The sequence below is a fragment of the Sinohyriopsis cumingii genome, chromosome 17 (assembly GCF_028554795.1).
Source record: "Sinohyriopsis cumingii isolate HCF-2022 chromosome 17, ASM2855479v2, whole genome shotgun sequence".
NCBI classification, from domain to species: Eukaryota; Metazoa; Mollusca; class Bivalvia; order Unionida; family Unionidae; genus Sinohyriopsis; species Sinohyriopsis cumingii.
Window position 1 is genome coordinate 71,342,514 of NC_142977.1, and position 19,584 is coordinate 71,362,097.

General features: G+C 35.2%; 1 protein-coding gene across 2 annotated transcripts in view; it reads left to right on the forward strand.

Moving 5' to 3' along the window:
• The first annotated feature begins 3,810 nt into the window (after positions 1–3,810).
• Positions 3,811–19,584, forward strand: part of LOC149779211 (uncharacterized) — a 152,017-nt gene continuing 136,243 nt past the window's right edge. For both annotated transcript variants that reach the window (XR_016415587.1, XM_089939781.1), the window contains exons 1-3: positions 3,811–4,265; positions 10,630–10,758; positions 14,975–15,049. Coding sequence is in view for 1 of the 2 variants with exons in the window: in XM_089939781.1 (XP_089795907.1) it covers positions 10,639–10,758; positions 14,975–15,049 (195 nt within the window). In the remaining variant the exon portion in view is untranslated. The remainder of the gene's footprint in view (positions 4,266–10,629; positions 10,759–14,974; positions 15,050–19,584) is intronic.

A 19,584-nucleotide genomic window follows, 5' to 3' on the forward strand; every position in this document is an offset into this window, starting at 1 on the left:
CTGGCCTTGTATAGCCTATTCAGTGAGTAGAAGGCAAGTGCTATCACATGTTCATCATAGAAGCATACAATTTATGACAATATGCATCCCTTAAAGTACCACACCCTTGCAAGAAATGAAGCTCATCATGGTCTATATTTCTTCTTGCAAGGTTGTGGCTTTGCCAATGACTACTAGTTTTTGACATCCTCTATGTATACTGACACACCTAGAGTTTTGAAACTTTGTAAAAAGATGTATACTGATAAGTGCAAAATCATTGCAAAAAGAGATGTATAAGGATATCCCTTTTTGTTTAAAAAATATATTGGGTGCTCTTTTTGTCAGATTTTTGAAAAGTAACAATTTGCTACATCTGTTAGCCATAAACTACACGATGACCTATATTGTATGCTTTGCTGACATTGTGAACTATTTTTCATGATTTGATGACTTTCCATGAACATGTTTATGTTTAAAATCATTTATTGACAATTTGAAACATCTGTTTGACATTACACTACTGCAAACACGGAATATCAACGTGGCAATGGTTTTGCTTTACTGACCATCATGTACATGTATTTAGCTCTCACTATCGAATACATATTTAATGTTTTTTTTTTTCTTCAATTAAAAGCTCTCCATATTGATGAACATGCGTTGTATGTTGTGCTATGTCACCCACAGCAGTTTAAACGTGCAATGTACATACGAACAAGTATAGGAATCAGATTAATTGGATTTCACTCATTGATGTGAGGCCTGAAAACTGGCTAATCAAGGTAATATTTGATGCATGAACCATGCTTCTATAATATACAGGCGAGATCTGTGATAGTTTTATCTTTGATTTTTAAAATGTTAATTACAACTGTGTTCAAAAGAAAATACCGAAATATTTATACACATTTCAATAACCCACAATTTTCAAGGGCTGGAAATATTAATGGCTGTTTACGATGAATGTTGATGCTTTTTTGGCCTTTACTGACGGCGGGCAGATGGGATGGAGGGATGCTTGTCATCGATAAGTGTATCTATTTACGTACAGAAAAGCAAACTAATACCTAGCATACAATCCCATTTTTTAAAAAGGAAATTTAAAACAATATGAATGTGATATGCTCTTTACATGGCCCTACTTACAAGATCATAGCTGCAGCCTAACTGCCTATTTTTTTTTATGTTTACATAACGCCAAAATGAACATTTTGCTCCGTTCCTGTCTGCACATCTGGTGTTATCATGATTTGGTGAATAGCTAGCCATATTGATCCTTAAGTTATGTAAGTTCAGTTTGGTTTATTTTACTGCATTTGCAGCCGAATATAGTGTCTTCTTAGATGATACAAACCCTAGCAGCTAAGCTTGTGAGTTACAGATGTCAAACTTTTTGTCATCACGTCGTACAATATAGTGAGTGGATGTAAAAGGACTTAATAACACTATCGAGGATGACCATTAAGAGATGGGCTATCTGCAATTGCTGTTCTAAAATTATTGACTTTTCTTTCAGAGGCACTTGATTCTGTGTAAACTAATGTGTACACTCACCATATATGGTGAGTGTACACATTAGTTTCCACAGAATCAAGTGCCTGTGTTTTCTTTACATACTGTCCAATCATATTCTCAAAAATCCGATATAGAATATAAATTTAATTTACAGACTGCTCATTAAATGCAGGCTCAGTAATAATACAACAAATCTTCATCCAATAACAATATATCCATGTCTTAGAAACAATATTTTTGCTTATTTTGAAAATAAGTTTGTAAAGGTCCACTATTATCACAACTCTGATAAAAAAAAGTAAACCGAATGGATTAAGCAACAGGAGTTATCTATCTTGATATTGCTGACAGGGGTTTCCTTCCCTTTGGAAGGATAACACCACTTCCACTATGGAGTAGAAATGGGGCAAACTACCATGAGGAAAAATATGTACATTTTGAGAGGTGCATCAAACTCAATTTACACTGCATTTTCTGGGATATTTTCTCTGCAATGGCTTTGATGCAGAATGTGAAGATATAATACAAAAATTGAAGAAATACATATTTGCACATGTGATACGTGATCGATCCAGTCCTATAAATAACCAAAGTGGTCCGAACAGATTGCTGCTTCAGTGATGTGCCGTAAGGGACAAAACCTGGTCCAATGAGAAAGTTGCAGTTGACATTTCGATGTCACATGTCGAGAAATCCAATATCACATGCTGGATCAAATTGCATGTCCTTAAAGTTCCACTGAGATTTTAGATTTTATATGTTGAATTATACAGCGATGGTTTAAAGTTCTATATCTTATGTCTACGTTTTACAGTGTATATTTTGAATTACACACCAGTGATTGAAATTTCAATATCATATGCAGAGAATCCCTAATTCACACGTTGTATGCAACTGTTTGTTATGAAAGGACTGTTTCAATATGGTGAATATTTAAATTTCATCTGTTGAATTTCACAGCAACATGAAGCAGCTTACTTGTTTAAAACCCTTTAGCTACGACTGCCGCTTCTAAGCGTCACCTGTAAATAGCTCCTGAACCCCACAGTCCTAAATGTAAGACCTTGACGCTGATATTTGTTGTGGGCGTCAAGGTCTTACCGCCTAACTAACGGCGCTGTGTGGCGTGTCATATCGACTAACATCGTTACGAAAGTCAAATTTTCAGGAATATTTCACAACTGACAACTAAAATAACGACGTTTTTCAAAGTAAAGTCATACTTTTTAGTCAGACTTTACTTAATCTGATGTCTTTTCTCTAACAAATTAAACTTCTCACCAAAAAAATGGGAGGTGTAGACCTTTTTCAGGAAGTCGAATGTGGGGTTTTCCACTCCAATATTTAACGCATGCGCAATAAACGTATGGCAACTTGATAGTGTATGTTCGTGAAGAAAGTTTCAAACAATTTATTTAAGGTTTCACAGAACTAGTGTGTTTAAAACTCATGAGTAAATAGTTCAGTAACCTGCATAAAACAGAAAAGTAGATATGAGCACAGACATGAATGCTGCCTGATTCGGACCAAGCGACTGGCTTATTCGGCCCAAATAACGGGCTGATTCTGACCATGTGAACTATTATAAAAAAACCATGTAACTTATTGATATTTTACATGGTCCGAATCAGTCAAAAATCTGGTCAGAATCGGCCCGTAATTTGGACCGAATAAGCCTGGTCCGAATCAACCATGGTCCGAACCAGCCTGTTACCCACAGAAAGCATCAGAGAGGACCAGGGTAGCGTACTAGATTTGTAGGCCCTAAGAAAAATTATCTCATAGGCCCCAATGAATCACAAATTGAAACAATATTGGACCCCAAAAGCAGCGAGAAGAGTACTTTCAGTACTGTGGCAAGGGCGATATGTAGATTGTCAATTGATACAAATAGGATTTTCGACTAAACACACGTGAGCCACTGTTTACCGAAAGGACGTATCGTTGCGCATAATAGTTTGACGCGCAAAATAGTCCGACACGGAATATATATATATATATATATATATATATATATATATATATATATATATATATATATATATATATATATATATATATATATATATATATATAATGAACTCGATGCTGTTTAAACAGGTCAATAAATTATGACTAATTCTACCCGACGGAAAAAACCTCAAGTATGGTTTGCTTAGGGCCTGAAGTCTTATGAAAATATGCTCAAAGTGAAAGTAGACTCTGATAGACTAAAATTAATGTTCCTTCCGGTTCGATTTTTACGCTTGCCAATGCAATTCAATATTGTACTATACACTGTCAATTTAAGTCTTTTGTAACGTACATTTTAATTACCAATTGTCTGTATCTGGGAGTACTTTTTAAAAGAATCCAAACTGACCGAATATACGCGAATTTTTTTCTTCTGCAATGTGACGTTGGATCTCCTCGGTTTTAGCGGTATCCGAAGGATCGTACAAAATTGAAATATAATTAATAAGCACCAATTGAAAGCGTACTTATTTCCATTGTGTTGTGTATTAGAGGACATAAGAATGTATAATTACGTGATCTATGTGTTTCGGCGATATACCAGAACACGTAGACAGGAGACGGTCATCAAACAAAAGCTACGAAAAGAATACAGCGCTTGCGTTTGGGGTAACTGAAATTGCCAGTGTTTACTCTACCGGCAGGTTGTGATCGACAGTAAAGCTGTATGATTAGGCAAAACTTAAATGCCATCTTGATGAACTGGGTCACTTAAAAGTGTATGGATCTACTTCAGTAAGGAAAAGGGCATCAGAGTAAGTATAGTACATCAAAGGGTCCGACCATGTAACTTTCCATGGCGGGGTGGGGCGAGAGGGTACTATTTTCTTTTGCACCCAACAGTGATATGGTGAACCATGGATTTTCCTTTATTTCCGCTGCTACCAAACAGTGCTTTGGTGAACCATGGTTTTCCCTTTTTTCCACTGCTACCAAACAGTGCTATGGCGAACCATTGTTTTCCCTTTTCTTCTGCTGCTACCAAACAGTGCTATGGTGAACCATGGTCAGCATGATCAGCTACTGAATCAGATTCTAGGTATTCTGCTTAATACAAAGAATCATTCAGATAAAAAAATTGTTGGAATATTTGCAAAATGCATATTCTGATTCAAATATTTATTTTAGCTCAAGGTTTTGTTGTTGAAATTGTTGGTACTGATATCAACATTACAATTTTTGTATTTAACTCAGCATGGGAAAAATTAGGTCATTGTGACCTAATTTTATGCTCCAGTTATAATTATGGTTTGTATTTTACCTTATTGTCTGTCATGACACGAAGGATCACAAGTAAATCAGTTTAATTTCTTTTGAAGACTTTAAAATGTTTAGTTTCTTGTCAGCACCACAGTATTTAATTCTCAATTACATGAGAACTATATTATAAAACTAAATGGTAAAGTGCAAAACTTAAACTACTGATGCTGGCTGTAAAGGATGCAGATTTTATTCATTTAGATGAAAGTTTAAGTTTGTAAATATTTATATGGCAAAACAGGAAATTATGTCATTTACATATGTAAATATGACAGTCCAGGAAGTTAACATTACAAAAGTGACTGTCACAGATAATTAGGAATTGGCAAGTGAAAGTGGTGAAATGGACCCCCTCTGATGACTTTCTAGATTATAATGCAGGAACTGGAAATGACATGAATATTTTCTAATTATATGCATACATTGATTAATACTGAAAACATTTGGAAGATACATTTCATTTTACACCACATATTCATTTTTGAGTGCCATTTCCTACATTTAGTTGCACCACACACACAATAAAATGTCTAGTCTCACACATGCAGTCAGACTCGGTTAATTGTACCTGTCTAGAGCAATGTGAACATGAAGACAAAGACAGAAGAGTATAAAATCTAAACTTGGAAACGTATATTGGTCACAAAATTCCTGACTAGATTAGTTATGGTTAGTATTGTAGTAGGCTTTTCTGGAAGAAAATATCCCAAGGGCATGTGAGGATAACACAATACTTGACACATGCACTGACACTGACTAGTTCTCACAAAAGAATGATCATAGAAAAGTGAAAATTAAGGTGAATTATTAATAACTGAACTTTTGTAGTTAAACCATTTAAGAAAAATGGTTTTGATTTTTATCCTGTGATTGATGGTATTTATTTTGTATAAATGTGCCATATATATATATATATATATATATATATATATATATATATATATATATATATATATATATATATTTGTTTTTCTAATTAAATACCCAGTCTTTATTGGCTAGTCATGCAGCCTGTGTCTTAATGCCATGCTGACAGATAGACACAACTAAAAGAATTTGGCATAGGAACATTGTGAATTATATGGATATTTAAATGGTATGAGTTATCATTCAAAATTCTAATAGATTTATAGTGAAAGTTATAAAGTACCTCATTCCTTAAATAATTACATAGATGACTGTATTTCTTTGTGGAAGACCGCTATTTCTCATGCTAATTCATTAAATGTGACAAAAACAAGGCATCTTTTTAATTTGTTTACTCTTGTACACATACACAAATGTTCTCTCATAATTACACTCTTTCTTTTTCTCTGGTCACATTTATAAAAAGATCAATTTTTCTCATTGTAAAACCTTCAGTAAACTGAAATATCTCAAACTGAAAATTAAATTTGGTCCCTTGGGTTTTCAGCTTGGAGAGGTTTCACTTTATATGACTTTACAAGGATTCTGGCTTCAGGTCCATTCAGATGTGTTCAGTGGATAATGATTGGTCACATAATTAGGTCACCATTATCAAATCTGGAGACTCATTTAAACAGTGTTTTATTAACTGTATTACAGAATTTGACCTAGTTACCAAAAAATGCACCCAGGTTTTGAAGGTCTCAGAATTATTGAAATGATGCTTTTCTACCACCAAATGGACACCCAAGTCTAAAAATGTGGAATGTCCTTTAAATAACTTATCAGGAACCATATAATTGAATTTGATCAGAATGCATCCAATTAGTGATGTATTTCAAATTTATATACATGATGCCAAAATACTATCAGATAGTAAAAATATTTAAATGACTGTTCAAAAACTTCTCATCAGAATGTGACAGTTGTCTAGATTTTCAAACTGACTATATTGTGGCTAAGTGGTCTAAACTGCTCACCATTCCGGATCACTGCCATCTCACCTGCCTGCGTGGGTTTGAGTCTCAGGCTCGGCTAATGTGGGTATGTGAGAAAGCTTGCCAGTAGCTTCTTGTGGGTTGGTGGTTCTTCCCTAGCTTTTCCAGGGTTCTTCCTCCACCAGTTATACTGGCTGCCATGTATAGCCTATATTCTGCTGAAAAAATGGCATTAAACCCTACAATAACAACAACAATATCTGCCTATTGTAGTGCCTTGGTGTTTGAATGGACAATGAACAGGCACCAATATAATATTTAGTGTTTGCATCATGAAGCAGTCACTGGAATTGTGTGATTCAGTTTACACTTTACCATTCCTCTTTCACATAATTAGCAAATATTATAATGTGTTGTTGTAACAGATATTAAATATGGCTTGGTATTTGCATCAACTTGCAAAATAGGTTTTAAAAAGATTGTATTTTGACTAGAGGCTACCCCAAGGGGTATGGAATGGCAAGGTATCAATCTTCTTTCTTTCTCTAAACATTACGAAGATACAATAGTGTGTGTGTGTAATATTGCAGTGAAAGTTTAGAGGTGAAATTACATAAAGTACACCTCTCATTTCCAGTGAAGAAGGGAACAAACCAATATATTCTGTGAAGAAGAGAACACATAAGCCCATGTTAATGCCTCATTTGCAGTAATATCATCCCACAATATTAAACAATATTTCATTTAAGAACAGTTTTGGATTTTATGAGTAAGTGCATTCTTTTGGCAGTGGAACTTGGCACAATCTTCATTGACTTATGAGTTAGATATATTCCTTTTTGGAGCAATTTTTTGATTAGTTGCAGAAATTAAGACTTATTTATGCTGCCTTATACCCCTTCCACCTTGAAAATATTGTAAGTACACATTGCTATTTTAAACTTGGTGAATAGTTCATGATAAAGCAGTATTAATGAGTAGCAAATGGAAAAAATTACTATTAAAAAAAATGAAACATTTTCTTAACACCCAGTTACCATAGCAACTGGAATGTGATCACAAAACTGTCAAAAATAAATGTTAATCATCTCATATTTGCAGTATATATCATATAAAGAGAATTGGAGAGGGGGGCAGAAAAACTGGCCTTTATTCAGTAGGGTGCTTTGGGTGCAGAGATGTCTGCAAATTATGTCAATTTGCTATAAAATATGGCCACTATTAGCAAAAGTATAAAATCCTTTAAGTTCTTATTTTGCACAAACTGCTGAACATAACATAACCAATTTTCACAGAAAGCATGAAGGGGATTTAATGTTTTTACAAAATCGTGTCCATATGCCATCCAATATGCCTGCTGATACTAAAGATAGACACAATTTTAATAACCTCTAAAAAATAACTTTTCACAATTTGATGAGAAGTATCCTGACTTGAAGGAGATTCATATTTTTAGAATTGATTCTGATCCACCATTAAATAAATTGCCTTTACTAAAAATGAAAATAAGAAAATTACACAACTTTGTCACAAAAGAGCCCACTTTGCAAAATTTGACAGAAAGCCTCCTGAATAGATGGATTTCAGTTTTGGACAAATACTAATGATGTGCCATTAAATATGGTTGAAAATATGAAATTAGAGAAACCATTAAACTTTTAGTTTCATTACATAGGCAAAAAATCAACATTGGAAGAAATTTCAAGATAAAGCATCCCGCTGAGCCAGATTTAATGGTTATTATGCCTATTTTAGCCAGGTCAGTCAGGGATCTTGGACCCATTAACCTACCTTTCATGTTACACTGATTATGGTGAGGTTTGTATTTAGCTCATTGTCTCAGACAGTGTTTTAATGTACAGTCCTGAAACATGATGGGCATATTGACTGTGGAGGACACTAATCACAATGGGCAAGAAATAGGTCACACTGGTATACTTTTCATGCTCAGTAATCAATATTCTTGCATTTAACCCAGCTCCTCTGACACTATTGCATGTATAGTAAACTGGATGAGGGCATTCGTCTTAGAGTCTACTACTCACTGCAGGCATCAACCATGAAAAGGTCCGAACTTCTTACTGTACTGACTTAATGGAGTATTTTGTGTCCTGCCACATTTGTTACATCCTCTTTATCTCCTTATTTGTGATCCTATTACATCTAATTAAACCTTATTGGTCTGGGGTCAAGACTAAGTTCCCTTTTATTTCCAAAGCAGGCTTGATTGGACTCACCACAGTACACTTGTAAATAAATAAATAATATTAAATATTATTATTATTAATTATTATACTTTAAACTTATTTTCATTTGATTGTAAAATATATATTTTTCCTTTACTAATGTATATTTTTCCTTTACTAATGTATATTTTTCCTTTACTTAAGAGTTTCCTACTAAGTTCCTTTTTTATGTGCACAATCATACAGGATACCATACTTCATCAACTTCAAAACCTTTACACTAATGGCATGCTTTGGCAGAAGTAAAGTAAATATTTTTTCTTGATCTTGTTTTATCACATATCCAAATTTACATAACGTGTTTCTCTTACTGTTATTTATTAAAAAGCTTCACAATTATTTATTAAAAAGCTTCACAATGTCATATAATTATATTTGAGAATCTGTATCTTCATTGTAATCTTGGGAATAAGTAACCCAAGAATCGAACTGTAAATTCCAAGACATTTAGATGAATTATTGGAAATGAAGTTTATATTATATTTTAAATATTAATGGTCAAAACTGTGGCAGTTATTTTAAAAGAAGACCATTAAGTACAAAATTGGGACTTATTATAATACAGTGTCATTTTTAGAGAGACCTAAGATTCAGGGTGTCTTCGTTGCTACCCTAGGTGATATTTAATTCCAGGAAAAATTGTGCAGTTTTAGGCGGTGTTTTACCATTTCACCATGTAGATTGACCCATGCATCTCAAATTTGACCATAGTTTGGATTGAAATTGCTGTAAAGTACCAGTTACTGTGACATGCCAGTGTTCTGCATTCTATTGCTTTGTCTCACACTGAAGTGCTAGATTACCCTAAGTTAGCATGTTCAAATGTTCACATGGCTGAAAAGAAATTATGAACTTCAGTTTTTTAAGTTTACTATTAACAAGGAAAATAAACTAATGGGATCTGTGTGTAGTTTGGTCTCCAAATTAGATGATCTTCATAGAAATGAAGATGAACAGCAGGAAACTTAACGATGAATTGTTGTTGTTGTTGTGGGGTTTAATGCCATTTTTCAGCACACGATAGGCTATACATGGCGGACAGTATTAATGGTGGAGGAAGAACCCCGGAAAACCCCGGAAAGAACCACCGACCCATGAGAAGCTACTGGCAAGCTTTCTCACATACCCACACTGGATGAATCAGAGACTCGAACCCACACAGACAGAGATGAGATGGCAATGATCCTTAACAAAGAGCGCTTTAGACCACTTAGCCACTCGGGGCCCCTACGATGAATTGTAACATTGAATAAACCATTGTATGCACACATTATGGTTAATAATGAGAAATTTGATGGGGAGAGACCAAATCAGCAACACAAGAAATAGCAACATAGATAGTTTATGAGTTACTTCAAGACTGTTAATAACAGACATAGCTATTAGTCTTTGGTTGGCAAACTATGGAGAGGTTACTATAATGAAGGACAGGATGTTGGCAAACTGTTGATCATATATTTTTTGGTATATATGTCTCTCTGAATGGGTTTGATTCTTCTTTTGAATTGTTTGACCAGTGATTGATTCTTTTCTAGACCAACATAAGTCAGCTCTTGGGTCATACCTTTATGTACAGTCCTTATCTGTTCCCATTGCCTTGCCATCAGGCTTTCATACCAGTACATACACTGTTGGTGACCACATATATGCTTTTGTTAGTTAGGGGATTAGTGTTTACAAGGAAACAATTTGTGCTTAAAAGTAAACATTGTGTATAATTTTGTTCATTTAATGGGTAGACTAATATCAGTCTTTATCCCCTTTTTCAGCTATATGGCATGATGGGAGATAAGGTAGAGAAATTCAACAATGTTTATGTCAAGAATCTCTCAGATGATCTAGATGATGATGGGTTGCGGGAAATGTTTGAACGCTTTGGAATGGTCCTCAGTCCAAAGGTATCCATTTAATTGTGCATAATCTATAGTCAACTGTGAATTGCATAAAAATTTGAAGGACATGCAGTGTAGACCATGATCTAATGGCACATTATATTATGACAAATCAATCACTTATACAGCAGCTAATAAGTGATAACTATTTTGATTATTGGTGTGACAGTTAATCAAATTAATGGAAGCTTTTTCAGAAAGAAACAGATAACCAAGCATTTGATTTATGAGTTTCAAAAATCAAATATAAACAAATACCGATTCTTATTTTTAAGAATTTTGTTTTGAAACATTAAATTAACTTTTTCATTGCATCACAACCCTTCATGTTAACAAAATTAGCTATAGATCATTTTAGACATGTATTCTTATTGGGAATTAATCACCAATACTAGACATGACATCAGCCACCAATACTAGACATGACATAAACTACCAATACTAGACATGGCATCGACTACCAATACTAAACATGGCATCAACTACCAATACTAAACATGGCATCAACCACCAGTACTAGACATGGCATCAACCACCAATACTAGACGTGACATCAACCACCAATACTAGAATTGTGACATCAACCACCAATACTAGACATGGCATCAACCACTAATACTTGACATGGCATCAACCACTAATACTTGACATGGCATCAACCACTAATACTTGACATGGCATCAACCACTAATACTAGACATGGCATCAACCACTAATACTAGACATGGCATCAACCACTAATACTTGACATGGCATCAACCACTAATACTTAGACATGGCATCAACCACCAATACTAGACATGGCATCAACCACCAATATTACAGATGACATCAGTCATCGAGATTAGACATGGCATCAATCACCAATAATCGACGTGGCTTCAGTCACCGATACTAGACTTGGCATCAACCACCAATATTACAGATGACATCAGTCAGCAAGATTAGACATGGCATCAATCACCAATAATCGACATGGCTTCAGTCACCGATACTAGACTTGGCATCTGAATTAATTGCAACTACAAGCATTAGACATGGCAACAACCACCAATATTAGACATGCCATCAACCACTGATGCTCGAAATGGCATCAACCACCAATACTAGACATGGCAACAATCACCAATACTAGACATGGCAACAATCACCAATACTAGACATGGCAACAATCACCAATACTTGACATGGGAGAGCTTTGGTAAAGTAACCAGATGAGATTGACAATTCTGTGAACTTAAGGTACACAGAGAATCATTTCCAAATATGTCAAATATTTTCCATGAAACAGATAGAAACACCTATACCATCAATAGTCACCAGCTTAGTGGTTCAAACTGATCATTGATTGTAAACTTATTTCCAGCACTCGTTTTATCATGTAGGATGTTGGAAGTACTTTCTGAATTACAAGTGTTGTAAATCAGTTGAAAGATCAATTAGTAGTTCATCAGTACTGACTTATTATTGATTGGAAGGTTGGATGTATGTTTGTGGAGAATGTAATTTTTATGTTACTTAATACTGTACTTGCGTCCAGGTTAACTCATATTTTGTTGTCTGCCACATTTTTGGCACTTATAATGTGTTAACTTGAAGTTTTATTCACATAGACTGAGGTCCTTTCCAAGTAGATTAAGTTTGGAACATTTGAATTGTCAAAAGAAATACTAAAATATTTAATATATGATAATATGATTGAATTGTCCAACCAATGTTTGATTTCAGTCAGTTATCACTAGAGGGCATGAATTGCAGTCAACCCTGCTCAAAATTCTGCCATATTTCCAGCAACTTCCACTCTTGACTAAATGAGTCCAACAGTTGAGACTGCATGAGCTACTGCAGTTTTCAAAGGGGAGGGGAATTGGGGGCTAATAATATACATGTGCATCATTTATGTGTTTAGCATTTTGCTAATTGTTTTGCACACTACATCAGTAACATTAACCTGCATTAATGATACTTCAATGTGCAGAGATGCACCTTGATGAGAATTACACCCTAAAAATGTAGCTCACTGTCATCTATCTACATTTCATGTTAAGTGTTTGAAATTTATTGCTCAAGCTTTTGTTATTGCTAGAACCATCAAACTAGACCATTATATGCATCTGTTAGCTCCACACCTTCATTACATAAGAGGCTAATCGTGACCTATATTTCATATTTCACTGTCTTTAATTAACTCATGGCTGCATGAGTTTTGGGCATGTTATATGCATATTGTACAGAATCATGAAACATGGTAAGTGGATGAATTTGGTAACCATCTACAGCCTTGTTTCTAACTCACCTGGCTTTAATGTGTTGAGCTTATGATAATATGGCACTGCATATCCATCTTGTATGTGTTGACATTCCACTTTAAAGGTCATATTTATTCCACTAAAAAGGTCATATTTATTCCACTTTAAATTTCATATTTCTGATTTTAATTGTAATCAACTTTTGCATATGGGTCTCTTTCATTGAATCTTGTGATTTTGAAAATAAATGAGTCATTCAAATTAACGAGGTGATCATGCATCTAATTGGCTAACCTAGTTACCACTTAAGAGGCAACATGTCTGATCCTATTTTGGTCATGCTAGAACAGGCAATCCAAAACTGGCACAGTAAAGATATTCAGCTCTGCAAAATCTCTTACAGCTATAGCTGGTATAGGGATTCATCCATCCTAATTAACAACTAAATTGTTGTGTCCTCTTCCCTTAGTAGCTTAGCCAAACAAAATCCTGCATACAGCTGTTACTACTCCAGATGGGTATTATGACTTTCATTTTCCTTAAGGCAATCCATTCCTGGAATTACTGTGTACTATAGGATGACATAAGTGAGGGTCAACATCATGCTCACTGATTCCAGTTATCATCTCTATTCATTTATCCTATTACTTAGAGCTGTATGGCATGCATGCAGCATCTAGTCAACTGACATTGACAGGTGTCCCTCATTTCTACATATATCTCATCTACAGACACACCATTTACTTTGGTTGTAATTCACAAAGTATTAAAAATAATGTCAAATACACCATTCACTTTGGTTTTAATTCACAAAGTATTAGAAACATGAATTAATAGCCAAGGGGAGATAATGAAAAGTCTTGCTGTGAATTCATGATAAGCTGTATGATGATATCCATCAATACAGAAAAAATTAGAACTGTAGTCAGAACTGACAGTCAATAAACGGCACAAAAGGCATCAACCAGGAATGTTAGCATTATGACAATTTTCTAATAAAACTCCCCAGGTTTCACACCTTGTATACTCCCAGCAAACCAAATAATTATCTGGTGTCCTCAGAGACTAGTGCACTAGGCTCAACTGGGCCTGACCAGATTCTCGCTTTACTACTACTTCATTTCACCTGAGACTAACACATGCATGTGTGAATAAGCTGTCTTGATTGTGGTCAAGGTCATTGAGTTTTGCAAGGCATTGTTTGTTCTGGAATAAGTTTCTTGTCCAAGATTTGTACTTGGCTTGTAAAGAAACCTATATATTTTGTAGTATAAGGTCAGAGGTTACAGACACAGCAGATCCAATAAGAAATTAATAGTTTTTGCATATTAGCTTAATTCAAGACATACCTTTACCAGAGGTCAGGGTCATTGAAAACAATGATGCCATTCCAGTGTCACAGGAGACTATTAAACACATGACGAACATTTAGTGTATTCTTGTTGTTCAGTTTTTTAACACAGTTTTAAACTTGCTGACAATAACATTGTTAGCACAATTAAGTAAAGAGCACTTGAGGTACAGTTAAAATTTAATAGCAATATTTGAATTGCTATTTCAATGACCATTGAAGAAATGTATAGTATAGTTAAGGCTTTTTTTTAAAATTTGATTGTTTACACAAGCCTTGTTAGCAGAAACAAGCTAAAACCATTTGATGTAGACAAAATTACATATGAAATTTGGCATTTATATTTGTATGAATGTTAAATGATCTAATTCGATTTCATTTTAATATAGAAATATTTCAGATTTTATAAAATTTTCAAACTGTTTTGGACATATGCATTATCGTCTGCAGTAACACCAAGATCACTTGAACTTCTAATTGCATCAAAATCCTCCATGACGATTTACATTATATATGTACCTCCATTTGTTAGTGTTACAGTACATGCTGGCCTTGATGAATTTTACCTAAATAAAAGTTGAGTTGTGATGGAATTCGTATCTCCAGAATTATTTTTTTGTAGGTGATGAGGACATCTGACGGGAGGAGTCGTGGTTTTGGGTTTGTCAGCTTTGAAGAGCCTGAGTCAGCCGAAAAGGTACATATCATCTGTGTGAATGTGATGTAGCATCTCTCAATCTGTCAAGCTAACTAATTAGCGAGCTATCAGACTGAAACAAGTTTATAAGATATCATACATTGGGTTATGATAATGTTCAGTTATGACACCATATATCATTAAATTTTGCTTTTATTCAACTGAAAACTTGGTGTACTATTGTACTATAAATGCCTGCATACATAGAAAACCACATTGTTATATATACACTTTTGGGTAATCCTATTTAGCTTGCCACTGTTGTGCTACCCACATCATTCACATTGAATTCTGCACAAGTAGAAGCATATACACATAACACACATATGTACAACCTCACTTACTCTCAATCATTGTTTCTTCCTAGGTCCTATGCAATAGATTGGAGTGGGTTTCATGAACAGGCAGCTGAGAGGCTATCTTTGTACATGTCCATTATTTGTACACTCTTGGTTGAATGTTTGCATTTAGCACATGTTGTTATACCTAAAATAATGAAAGTGACCCATGGTGCATGCTTCACAGACTCTGTGCCCATTTTATTCTCTCTCAAGCTCAGTTTAAGAGAATTATCAGACTGGTTCAATGTATGCCTTTCTGTTAGTATTAACGACTGTAAAATACATGGTCACTGTGGCCTACATTTCACATTTTACTGGCTTTTATTAAGTTTTTTGCGATTAACTCATAATAATAGAGGTTTTCTGCATCATGTATCTATAACGTTATAACTAGTCATAAAGCTTGGTATGCATCTTGATGAATATAACAACCTCATTGCAAAAGTATGTTACTGTGACCAATAATGTACAACAAACTGTTTGGTTAAATTTTGTATATTCAATTTTTTGGCAAGCTCTGTTCATGTCATAATCATCAAAATATATGATGATTCTTTTACTGTGAGTACCATGTCCTTACAGCAAAATAAGGTCAGTTACCTACATTTTACTGCTTAGGTTAAGTTTATACATTTAACTTATGTACACGTGGGATTTTTTGCACCATCTTAGACTTGGATTAAATTGCAGGGAATGTTTGTACCAGAACCATTGAATTAGATGAAAGTATGCATCTATTAGTGTCAGATCCTTAAAGGAAAATAAATTCATATTGTCCTTTATACATCCTGTATGATGCTGACACTTAGGGAGAAGATGCATCTTGATGAGTGCTGCACCTTCATCTTAGATATAGGTCACTGTGACCCATATTTCAAGACTTATTGACCTAGATTGTTTTTACTTATGCTTTATATATTGGGGCACTCCTTGCAGTTTTTGCATCTGACGACATAATTACAGTTCATTTGGGGGTTTTCATTTTGTGTTTCTTCTCTTGCCCCCAGTACTACATGTATCTCTGCAGCTCTTTAGTTAGTTGCAATAGTCATTTTCATATGTAGCTTGTTGCATTCTCAGAATTAATGTCTTTGTTGCAACACTGTATCTAGTTGCCCCTTGATTGGTACATGCATCTCCATAGTCAGTTGTACCTTAATTGGTACATGCAACTACATATCTAGTTGTACCTTGATTGGTATATGCTTCTCCATATCTAATTGCCCCTTGATTAGTACATGCATCTCCATAAGTCAGTTGTACCTTAATTGGTACATGCAACTACATATCTAGTTGTACCTTGATTGGTATATGCTTCTCCATATCTAGTTGCCCCTTGATTGGTATATGCAACTCCATATCTAGTGTTGTACCTTGATTGGTATATTCTTCTCCATATCTAGTTGCCCCTTGATTGGTACATGTATCTCCATAAGTAGTTGTACCTTAATTGGTACATGCAAATACATATCTAGTTGTACCTTAATTGGTATATTCTTCTCCATATCTAGTTGTACCTTGATTGGTACATGCATCTTCATATCTAGTTGTACCTTGATTGGTACATGCATCTCCATAAGTAGTTGAACCTTGATTGGTATATACAACTCCATATCTAGTGTTGTACCTTGATTGGTATATGCATCTCCATAAGTAGTTTTACCTTGATTGGTATATGCTTCTCCATATCTAGTTGCCCCTTGGATGGTACATGCATCTCCATACATGTATCTAGCTGTACCTTGGTTGGTATACCAAACCAAAATCCCAAGATTATTTTTAAGGTTGCAGACCCATGAGAAGCTACTTGCAAGCTTTCTCACAAACCCACATTGGCCAAATTGGAGACTTGAATCCACGCAGACAGAGATGAGATGGAGTGATGATAACGGAGAGCGCTTTTGACCACTCGGCCACTCGACTGATAAATTAGAAGAACTCCTGAAGTATCAGTAACCCTTTTTACTTAATGCAGGCTGTATCCCTATTTCAATTCCTTACCTATGTACAGGAAATATCCCACATGTGATTCCTTAGCTACTTGTAGCCAATATCCCTGTTGTAACTCCTTGGTTACTTGCAGGCAGTGTCCCTATTGTAATGCCTTCTGTACTTGCAGGCAATATCCCTGTTGTAACATGTTGGCTACTTGCATCCAATATCCCTGTTGTAACACCTTGGTTACTTGCAGGCAATATCTGTTTTAACATCTCTACTTGCAGCCAATATCCCTGTTTTAACTCCTTCCATACTTACAGGCAACATCCCTGCTGTAACTCCTTAGCTACTTGCATCTAATATCCCTGTTGTAAATCCCTATTTGCTTGCAGCCAATATCCCTGTTGTAACTCCTTGGCTACTTGCAGCCAATATCCATGTTGTAACTCCTTGCCTACATGCAGGCAACATCCCTCTTGTAACTCCTTGACTACTTGCAGGCAATATCCATGTTGTTATGCCTTCTCTACTTGCAGGCAATATCCCTGTTGTAACTTTCTGTACTTGCAGACAGTGTCCCTGTTGTAACTCCTTAGCTACTTGCAGCCAATATCTGTTGTAATTCCTTGGTTACTTGCAGGCAATATCCATGTTGTAACTCCTTCTCTACTTGCAGCCAGTATCTCTATTGTAATTCTGTATTTGCTTGTAGCCACTATCCCTGTTGTAACACCTCGACTTGCAGGTAGTATCCCTGTTGTAACTCCTTGGCTACTTGCAGGTAATATCCCTGTTGTAAGTCCCTGGCTGCCTTCAGGCTATATCTCTGCTGTAACTCCTTAGCTACTTGTAGGCAATACCCCTGTCATACCTCGTTTATTTGCAGGCATGCAGGCAATATCCCTGTTGTTACTCATTCTCTACTTGTAGGCAATATCCCTTATAAGGCTTTGGCTACATGCTGGCAATATCCCAGTTGTAACACTTTGGTTGCTTGCAAGCAATATCTTTGTTGTCATTCCATATATACTTGCAACTTGATTGGTATATGCAGCTCCTTAATTCCCTGGTGCAAATCCTGAGATAGTTACACAATACTCCAGCCAGGCAGTTGTATCAAGTTCTTCAGTTTGTGCTAATTCATTCTCTTGATGTAATTTTGTATTTGATATCTCGTTAAATATCTTTACTTCGTTGCTGTAGTTCAGTTTTAATTGCAGATCCTTAGCCAGTTGCACCATGTGGTGTTCATTTCATGTTACTTCATTCACTTGCCCCTATTAAGATATGTATCTATGCAGCCCGTTAGCTGTTTGCATGCTCAGAGTTATGTCCTTATTGTAACTCCACAGTTGGTTTGTACAAACAACTCACTAACTAGTTTTTCCTTGATTACTAGATGCATCTCCATAGTTAGCTATATCTTGCTTGTTATATGCATCTCCATATTTAGTTGTACCTTGAGTAGTATATGCAACTACATATTTACTAGTACCTTGATTAGTATATGCAACTCCATATTTAGTTGTACCTTGATTGTTATATGCATCTCGATAGTTAGTTGTATCTTGCTTGTTATATGCATCTCCATAGTTAGTTGTACCTTGATTGGTATATGCATCTCCATATTTAGTTGTACCTTGATTTTTATATGCAACTCCATAGCTTATTGTATCTTGATTGGTATATGCATCTCCATAGTTCATTGTACCTTGATTGGTATATGCATATTTAGTTGTACCTTGATTGGTATATGCATGTCCATAGTTAGTTGTACCTTGATCTTTATATGCGACTCCATAGTTAGTTGTATCTTGATTGGTATATGCATCTCCATAGTTAGGAGTAGCTTGATTGGTATATGCATCTACATAGTTGTACCTTGATTGGTATATGCAGCACCATATTTAGTTGTACTTTTATTGGTAAATGCATCCCCATAGTTAGTTGTACCTTGATTGGTATATGCATCTCCATAGTTAGTTGTACCTTGATTGGTATATGCAAATCCATAGTTAACTGTACCTTGATTGGTATATGCAAATCCATAGTTAACTGTACCTTGATTGGTATATGCAAATCCATATTTAGTTGTACCTTGATTGGTATATGCATTTCCATATTTAGTTGTACGTTGATTGGTATATGCAAATCCATAGTTAGCTGTACCTTGATTGGTATATGCAGCTTCATAGGTAGTTGTACCTTGATTTGTTGTAACATGTTTGGTATATGCAAATCCATTGTTACTTTTAA